General features: G+C 31.2%; 2 protein-coding genes across 2 annotated transcripts; one reads left to right on the top strand and one right to left on the bottom strand.

The window, feature by feature from the left end:
- Positions 1 to 467: 467 nt before the first annotated feature.
- Positions 468 to 7435, top strand: LOC113396425 (isovaleryl-CoA dehydrogenase, mitochondrial). The gene is made up of 10 exons (XM_026634355.2): positions 468 to 482; positions 652 to 798; positions 1389 to 1515; positions 2014 to 2092; positions 2667 to 2772; positions 3053 to 3214; positions 3532 to 3687; positions 4449 to 4640; positions 6496 to 6664; positions 7235 to 7435. Exons 2-10 carry the CDS (start codon positions 667 to 669, stop codon positions 7366 to 7368), a joined length of 1257 nt encoding a protein of 418 aa, XP_026490140.2. The 5' UTR covers positions 468 to 482; positions 652 to 666; the 3' UTR covers positions 7369 to 7435.
- Positions 7436 to 7786: 351 nt separating this feature from the next.
- On the bottom strand, positions 7787 to 9696 carry LOC113396427 (bifunctional peptidase and arginyl-hydroxylase JMJD5). The gene has a single exon (XM_026634358.2). It carries the CDS (start codon positions 9405 to 9407, stop codon positions 8202 to 8204), a length of 1206 nt encoding a protein of 401 aa, XP_026490143.2. The 5' UTR covers positions 9408 to 9696; the 3' UTR covers positions 7787 to 8201.
- Between the last annotated feature and the right edge of the window lie 114 nt (positions 9697 to 9810).

The raw sequence follows: 9810 nt of genomic DNA, 5'->3' as shown, positions 1-9810 counted from the left end.
CATCATTCTTAGTATTATAACAAAATTAAATGAAGCTTTTGCGATATTGACCAAATTAAATATGGAGGACGTATACGTAGGATTTACAATGAAAATAAAATTAAAGCTGCTAATATTTATACCTACAATTTTCATTCAAGATGTAGATTACCTATATAATATTACATAAATTCCTTATACTTGAAATAGTTGCTATAATTAGGTACATCGATGTAATCGAGTCTCAAGTATTACTTTATAAAGAATAAATAAAAACCTTGAACGCTGAAAACGTAATAATCCACTTCTATTTTCAACATTATTATGAAAAAGTGTTAATTTCTTACACAATCTTATCATAGAATATGTCTTTTTCGTACGTTTCGTTTATTAGTTAATAAGCTTAAGATAACATCAAATATCTCATTCTAATTGTACCTAGTTACTTATCTTTAAAATTATTTGTTGTTAATTATCATTGGACAAAAATATATTTCCTACCAGTAATGATATTAATATATGTTGTTAAACTTATCAACGAGGCGAGCATTTCATTATCATCAATGTGGAATAAGTATTATGCCATTATCGCTTAAATGTTTGTGATAATAAGTATCATTTTTAATTATAGTTAGTTTGTATGTTATAACTTCAGTATATATTACGTTTTAGTTGTGCGTGGACGGAATGACAATGGCGCTTAGGTTTACGCGAGTGAAGCGACTGATTGAAAAATGTGCAGGAAAACCCGTCGTGAGATGTATGTCTCATTATCCGATCGATGAACATATATTTGGATTGTCTAGCGAACAGCAACAGGTGAAGTGACTTTATATTCGTATATCGTAGTGACGGTTAAATAATTCTTGGTAAGAGTATACACCTTTATAGGTAAAATTAAACCCTTAATATACCTCTTCCATGGGATATTACAAAAATATAATTATACAATCATGAACTTTGACTAAAAACATGCTGAGTTTCTTTTGAATTGGACTGGTTGCAGTTTAAACTTTAAGAATGTTTGCGTCATGTATGGGTAAAAAAAATGTTAACCAAAAATTTGCGTTGCTAGCCCAGGTAATCGATTGATTATAAGGTCGATTTTTCTAATCGACCTAACGTTTGATCGATCAGTAATGATAATTTTGGCATATTTATTTGTTTATTTGGTGTAACTTATTTGTGATATTTCATATGTATCCATGACGCAGGCATGACGGTTGTTTTTTTATTATTACAGTAACTTCATAATTTACCTACTATTATGCTATTCTGAAATTGTATGTCATTTTGTCTTATTTCATGTCATTTTTGAAACATAATACACTGATCTTTTTCTCTCTACCTAAATTTTGATCAGGTCGAAACTAGTCGAAAGTACGAGTATATTATATTTAAATTTTTAGTTGCGACAACTGGTTTTCGACTTCGCTCAAAAAGAGCTTGCGCCAAAAGCAGCACAAATCGATAAAGAAAATAATTTCAAAGAAATAAAAGACTTTTGGAAAAAACTTGGGAATCTGGGACTTCTAGGTAAGCTATAAAATAATCTTAACATTTCGTTGTAAATCGTACTGCAACGGCTGACGAATTACATTCGCACAAATAAGTCAGTCAGTGTTAAATATTCAATAGACACTATAAAGTAAATAAAGGCCTGAAAAAGCCCTACTGCTGTGCTAAGCCCTGCTCTTTTTTATAAGAGATACTTTGTAGTTTATTACACCACACCGCTACAATAAGGGTTAGTGGATAAGGATTTCATGATGAAACTCTTCAGCTTTATAATATAAATATAGATGAACTTTACATCGTATTATCATAAACAGTATCTTAAGATACATTTTTTTTAATAACAACATGACAACAAATGATATCAGTAGGTAGTGGAATTTTCTATACTTATGTTTTAATTATTATCCAATGTAACTTACCTATTTAACATATTAAGATACGATAAAATGTGTTCTTTAACTTTCGCTTACATTGCCACGCTTACGAAAATTTAACCTTTTACGAAATGAATTGCAGGCATTACGGCGAATCCCGATTATGGCGGTACTGGCGGAAAATATTCAGATCACTGCGTCATTATGGAAGAACTATCGAGGTGATGATTATAATGTATAGATAATTGCTAGATGATGCCTAGATAGTTACAGCTAGATATATTCTGTATCATATTCCGTAATTGTATTAATAGACACCAATTTTTTTAAATTATTGTATGAAGTAAAACAAATACGACATGGTTCGACGGCTAGAACACCTCAATCAAGTCGAAGTTTGCGGTTTCAAATCGGGCAAGCACTACTGAATTCTCATCTCATGCTCGTCTATAAAGGATGTCGATGTGCCCACATAGGCGCAATGAAATATTGAAGTGGAATAAGCTCCAATTTACGTTGGAACTATAAAAATAAGTACATCGAGATATCAAATATTACATCCATTATTCCAATTATTACACCGTCTCACCGAGCATCTAGACTTGAATACAACAAAATTTCTATCTATAAATGAATACATTATCATTCTAGTTTCACACAACTACCTATCCTTATAAAAGTATACAGTATGACTCAACGTTAACGTTTCTTTTACATATCGTTTCACCCATTTTACTCATTGTCAACTTAATGTTTTATTATTATAATTATTCGAAATATTATTTTCTTTTTTAGAGCTTGCGGTGCAATTGCCTTGTCGTACGGAGCGCATTCCAACTTATGCATTAATCAGATAAATAGAAACGGCAGCCATGAGCAAAAGAGCAAATATTTACCTAAAGTAAGTTTCATGTCTTTAATAACCTCTCTAAATGGTATTGTTGACCCAGTATCTTAAACATCTTTAAGTCGAAATTTTATCTATTTATATTAAGCGAAAATATGTTACCTGCTTTTAAAATTGCATTACCGATACGTTTTTATCGTAGGTACTTACATATTTTTAAACGCTATTCATTTAGAAAACAAAAATACTTAACTTGTGTAAAATAAGACTAAACAACATTAATAAGTAAGAGAATTAATAATTTTAAATATTTTTATTTAAAAATCGTTTTCAGTTGTGTTCAGGGGAACACATAGGAGCGCTTGCTATGTCTGAGCCCGGCGCAGGCAGCGATGTCGTCTCTATGAAATTGCGTGCTGAAAAAAAGGGCGATTACTATGTTCTTAATGGAAATAAATTCTGGATAACAAATGGGCCTGACGCTGATGTATTAGTGGTAGGAAAAATAACTACTTGCTGAATGTCCTAGCTACTTGATTTCATTTATTATACGTGTTGATTAATACTTCCTTGAAAATATATGTTTATTTTATTTGAATAGATTTTTACAATTTTTGATTATGTTTAAGTACACTCCCTGCTGCGAGCTATTTACCTAACAAAAATCTTTATAAGAAATTGTATTGTTAATAGGTAGATACACTTATTCGTATTACTCTTACCTAAATATTGAAATAGCAGTGTGTGCTCATTTTCCAAAATATAATACCTTTTATTTGATAATGTCAATAAAATTATATTTTAAAATTTTAGGTTTACGCCAAGACTAGTCAATCGAACAAACCTCAACATAGCATATCAGCATTTTTAATAGAAAAAGATTTTCCTGGATTTTCGACCGCACAAAAATTGGACAAACTTGGAATGAGGGGGTCAAACACCGGTGAACTAGTTTTTGAAGATTGTAAGGTACTTTTTTTCTTAAGCGATATTTTACTTTATTGAACTAATATCTTTTTAAAGAAATACCCTACACGATTGAGACACTTTATAATATTATCATCCTATCATTCAAGTCTCTGTGACTTAGTCTAATTTATAAAAACCCGGTCGAGTCAACCAGCCCATATGCCCGGCTTAAAGCCGCAAATTATTTTTATGAAGTAAGTACTTTTTCGTTTACATAATACATACATAAGTAACAATGTCGTGTTACTGCACTCGGAAAACAATAAAACTTAAATATACATTAAAATTGTTACGTAGTAAAATTCACACCTTATTTGGCATAGTTAGCGAGATACTGAAGTGTTGTTGGCACTGTTGGAATATAAATACTTACGGATTTTTTTATACTATGTTCCTTCTCAAAATACAATTTCCAGAAATATTTTTGAAAAATTGCCTTGGTTCCCTTGCTATTATTTATTAATATTTTATGTTGATTATTAAAAGAAGATGTTTTGTGGTTACTTCCACCAGCTTTCCTAATTTCGACTAGAGTTTGTTATGCACATATGATAGTTGAATTTCATCAAAATCATACACGTTTCCTGACGATATTAACTTCACTGTGTTTTCACTGACAACATAATGAATTATAAATTTACGCTTAAGAATATTATTAAATCAAATAAATCCTCCCACGTTGCAAATTGTTTTTAGATTTATAATATACTTAGTATAGAAGCATATTAAATCCTTTTGTTTCCGTCGCCACGTGGTACCAGGTACCAGCGATGAATCTTTTAGGCGAAGAGAACAAAGGTGTCTACGTTCTAATGTCCGGACTAGACTTAGAGAGGTTAGTGTTGGCCGCTGGACCAGTAGGACTCATGCAGGCTGCTATAGATACGGCATTTGAGTACGCGCACACAAGGAAACAGTTTGGCAAATGTATTGGAGAGTTTCAACTTTTACAGGTATGTATAATGTGGATAATAATAAATATAATAAAGCATACTTATGTATCTCTGAAAATAATTCGACTTACGAATGTGCTCGAATATGTTCGAAACGGTCTATAAATAAGTCGTTCCGAAGATGATTTAACGAAGTCCAAATATGAAATAGGCCCCTAGGTTACCATTTGGTTTTACTTTCATAATAAAATGAATAGGTACAAATATAAGTACCTATACTCAGAGCCACCTCAAGCTGTGGTGGAGCCCTTGGGCACACATGAATTTGGGGCCCCATTGTTAGATATTTACTAAAATTGAAAATAAGCAAAATGTTTAATAAAATAAGAATTTATTTTCAATTTTAAAAATTCGTCTACTATGTAGAAATAATTTGATTATAGCCAGGCATTAAGTTTAGTTAATTCTTAGGAATCTGATTGGTGGTCCAAAAAATATTAATAGCAGTCAACGTGTGAGAGAAATTGTTGGTTCTTCGACATGAGGCCCTGGGCACGTGCCCAGTGTGCCCTTATGGTAAAGTCGGTAATGCCTATACTATGAAGGAAACACTGTTATTTTCGTAAACTGCTTCATACGAAATGAAAATGGAAGCAAAACCCCAGAGGTACTTGAATGTACTTTCATCAATTTCTATAAACCTATCTACGTTCTATATATCTCCACTGTCTGCGCAATCAAACATTTCCTGTATGAATGAATGATCTTCACACTTCGTATATTAATATACTTATCGATTACGAACTTGGTTGGTAGAGTTCCAATTGAGACAGCCAATAGAAATAACAATGTACAAGAGCAAGACGTCCACGTCTACCGTATTGCGCTTCAATCGATTGACGTAACAAAACAGAAATCAAAGTACTACTAGATTACACTCAATTATCGTAACATAAGAATAGCCAAATTGTAATGACGTTATTGGATTACGATTCTTAAATATTATCGTGAATTCACTTGACATCGATTGGCTACACACTAAGTAGGACTTTGATTGATTAATCGTAAGCGAAAGCGCCTGAGAAGTATGAAGATGAAAACAAGTATTGGATAACGACATTGATTTATTAAGTGACGTTTCATTAATAGATTATATAAATGGGATATTTGGCATGTTGTACCGAACGTCCCCTCACTATATTTATAAGCTGAAATTCTATAAACTATCAATAGGTAGGTACAGATATATCATATACATCAAATGAATAAATTAATAACTTAGGATAATAATAATATATGAACTGAAGTAGAATTAAGTACATACTTTTAGCATTCAAAAAGTAATATATAATAAACGAAGTTGTACCCAATTACCGTCAGACCGTGAGTCATCAATATTTCAGTTTTGGTGGTTTACTACAAAAACAATTACACTTTATCTGTATATAAATAGTTTAATGTATATAGATCTATACATATCCATTAACTGAGTTATAATTAATTATGAAATCGAAAATTTGCGTGTTTTGTAAAATGTTAAAGAATCCAAAAAACGTCAAATATTTACACACACACACACACGCTCACCCTGCACATACACTACCATATCTAACAGCAGGTAAATAAGCATAAAATACTTTTCGTTAGTTATTTCTTAGTTTATAAATAATTACTAGTTGTTATCCGCCTGCTGTGCTGGGCATTATATATAACTGAAAAAAGAGGGAAGGATCAACAGAATTCTAATCTAACAGTCTCATCCTGATTTAGTGTTTATCACGTGATTGATTTATTTTTATAATTTTTATTTCGAATATAACTTGTCTTTAATCAATGATATATATATATTCCTGGGTACTTTTAACGATTCTTTAGATAAACTTTTTTTTTTAATTCGTATTTATGTTATATTTAGGGCAAAATGGCAGATATGTATACTACGTTAAGTGCGTGTCGTAGTTACCTGTACAATGTTGCAAAGGCGTGTGACGAGGGTCATGTGAACAGTAAAGACTGCGCTGGTGTCATTCTATATTGCGCCGAAAAAGCGACTCAAGTTGCAATTGATGCTATACAAATTTTGGGTAAGTTTTCTTAACTACCTTATTGCAAACAAGATTCAATAAAAAAAATACTATAAATTATTTTTTTTACACTTTTGTTACATAATTTATCGACAACGACAACCTCAGTGGTCAAGTAGTATGTACACCGGTTTTCATGGGTACGCCACTCCGAGGTCTCGGGTTCGATTCCCGGCCGAGTCGATGTAGAAAAAGTTAATTAGTTTTCTATGTTGTCTTGGGTCTGAGTGTTTGTGGTACCGTCGTTACTTTGATTTTCCATAACCTTGTGTTATTATATATGCTTTAGCTACTTACATTGGGATCAGAGATGTATGTGATGTTATCCAATATTTATTTATTTAATTAAATATGATTTAAGTTCAGAAATTAATGTTCTTATAATGTCTATCATCATCAATACCAATCCGCCGCTCGACATAGGCCTCTCCCAAGGTGCGACAAAGCTTTCCAGACGAATAATTTTTTTTCAGGCTTTTGCCGTCATTTTTTGGACGAAAGCCTCTCCCATAGAAGGGTATGAAAATATAGTATAATAGAGGGATATTAAAGTATTCATTATTTTTTCAGGTGGCAATGGATTCATTAATGACTATCCAACTGGTAGAATTTTGAGAGATGCAAAGCTATATGAAATTGGTGCCGGCACATCTGAAGTAAGAAGGATGCTAATCGGAAGGGCACTTAATAATGAATATAAATAAAAACCAATGTTCCAAATATTTATGTTAAATAAATAACTATTTACATACTATGACATTTACAAAATGATTTTCATTCTTTGGTTTTATGATATAAATCATGTTTGAATGACAACACAGAATCTAAGATTACAAGGCTTATTGTATATGGCTAGTAAAAATGAACACAGAATGATTAAACATTTCCTTTGTAATATTATTGCACAATGTACAAGCCACAAGGTCGTCATCTGTAATTTTAGCTAACCTAACAATTACAGATAATTAATATTTTTCAATACAGTAGAACCTCGATTATTATCCGTATGTTGGTGCGTTGCAGTCTATTAAGAATTGAAGATTTAAAAAATAAAAACCATAAAAAAGAATATGACTTTTTTTAAATGTTTAACATTACAACAAAAAAATAAATTTTATATTTTATTATGTATGTCAAATTTTAATGATCTTGTCCCAAAGTACTACCCACATTTAGATTATTCGAACTTTTGATTATCCAAAATAGTCTAGGACCCAATTAGTTTGGATAATCGAGGTTCTGCTGTACATATATTTGTTAATATTATTCTAAATAAGTTAAAATACTCTTTGAAGTCTATTCTACTATACATTCTTAATATAATCTTAATTACAAAACTTTCACAAAAATTTAATGGAACTAGTTTATTAAAAAAAAGGCTATCTTTTCTTACATATTATAGCAAGTTTATATTACTCTATATAACTTTAATTATCACAAAAAAATATATCTATTTTCAACTTAATTTTAAAACATAAATTATCACAAACAAAAATATATATTTATAAAACTACTTTCATTCAGAGACATTCTATTTCTATTCCCACCAGAAACTAACTGAAAAACTTACTGATTGTGACTCAACAAAATGCCACCACTTTGGTGGTATATATAGCATCTGACCAGCTTTGAGCATACAGTAGTACCCATTAGCATCTTTATACTTAGGGAACTTTTCAAAGTTAGGTGTTCTTGGATCAATTCTGGCTGTATTATTTAATAACTCATGTTCATGAGGATATAAAAATTCAGAGTCCTGTGGTGAGAATATAAATACTAGTTTTTCTCCAACAACTTGTGCCAATAGATTTTTCTTTGGGTCATGGTGGAGAGGCGACACAGTTCCTTTGGGACCATACCATGCCATTACATCGACAGGATCATTAGTTTCAGAGAAACAACAATATTCCGGTTCTATTATATCTTTCCTTAGCTCAGGAATTTGGTCAAAGAGTTGATATTGAGCAAGATATCCAGTAGTACCATTTTCATTATAAATGTGATTTTTTATGAAATCCTCTAGCGTCATAAGTTTCTGAGTCCAATTGGAATCTGTATAATCTTTTCCTAGCTCAATTGATACTGTTCGTAATCCAGCCAATTTAATAAAATAGCTCTGATCTTGCCATTTTGTAAGCGCTGGCCAGTGACTCAGACAATTGTCCAAAACTACAGGCTTTTCAGCAAGAATGTAATTTCTAAAAAAATGTTCCATGCTCGGGCAATCTAATATGTCCAATACTTTGCAATTATATGGACTACTTTTAGATTGAGATTCACTCTTGAGGACGACTTTTGTGTCTACACCATGTTGGACATCATGTTTTACGAAGGAGTGAAGACATGAAGCACACAGTTGTAACAAATTTGGTTCAGCATCAAGAGGGCAACCAAACAATATTCCAAAATCAATTATTCTAAGAGCTTCCTTTATGATATCGTCTGACAAAATTTCATTAAATTTTAAATGAGCTTTTAGACGCAGGTAAGTCGCAACGGTTAAGGTCTTTCTCAAATATAACCTCACTTCTTTCCAATTACCGATATTTACTTGTTCATACATATAATCAATAACTGCCTGTATTTTTAGAATAGATTTAGAATTCAAGGAGTTCGAATCGTTAAGATGTTGCTCAATAATTGATTTACAAGTTACATCGAGTTCAGCAATTTCTGTTAATGCTGAAATAACACTGGTTCTAAATTTTCCAATTTTATCAAATATTTCTTCTCGGGCTGACATGGTTTCCCAATATGTAATTAACTAGTAAATATAGTAGTAATCTTAGTAAATATCATTAAATCTCAATTTTTTATATCATCAGTCCTCATCATGTACTTTAAATATTTTTTAGTTATTCTAAATATAAAAGCAAAAATATTCATACAATGTTACAATCGTTAATCAATAACAAATGTTTTATAAATTGACAACTATTATTTACATACCGTTCTATGCAGAATAAGATCAACTGTGTCATGTTTATGTTAGTGTAAAATGGTTAAGGTTCAGTAGTATAACAAACATTATAAAATTGTTAAGCATTTACGTGTAAAGGATTACACTAATTTGTCTATGATATAAAAGTCGCGGTATTTATCATATTTAAGAACAATTATTTACGCTGAATATTAAATCATATTAG

The sequence above is a fragment of the Vanessa tameamea genome, chromosome 6 (genome assembly GCF_037043105.1).
Source record: "Vanessa tameamea isolate UH-Manoa-2023 chromosome 6, ilVanTame1 primary haplotype, whole genome shotgun sequence".
NCBI classification, from domain to species: domain Eukaryota; kingdom Metazoa; phylum Arthropoda; class Insecta; order Lepidoptera; family Nymphalidae; genus Vanessa; species Vanessa tameamea.
This window is presented reverse-complemented; position numbering and strand designations above follow the sequence as displayed.

Bases quoted from the DNA above. Each gene is read 5' to 3' on its own strand.
- LOC113396427 (XM_026634358.2), bottom strand. From the start codon at position 9,407: ATGTCAGCCCGAGAAGAAATATTTGATAAAATTGGAAAATTTAGAACC.
- LOC113396425 (XM_026634355.2), top strand. From the start codon at position 667: ATGACAATGGCGCTTAGGTTTACGCGAGTGAAGCGACTGATTGAAAAA. The intron at 4,641-6,495 runs GTATGTATAATG...TGTTATATTTAG, and splicing joins GAGAGTTTCAACTTTTACAG to GGCAAAATGGCAGATATGTA. The intron at 6,665-7,234 runs GTAAGTTTTCTT...TTATTTTTTCAG, and splicing joins TGATGCTATACAAATTTTGG to GTGGCAATGGATTCATTAAT.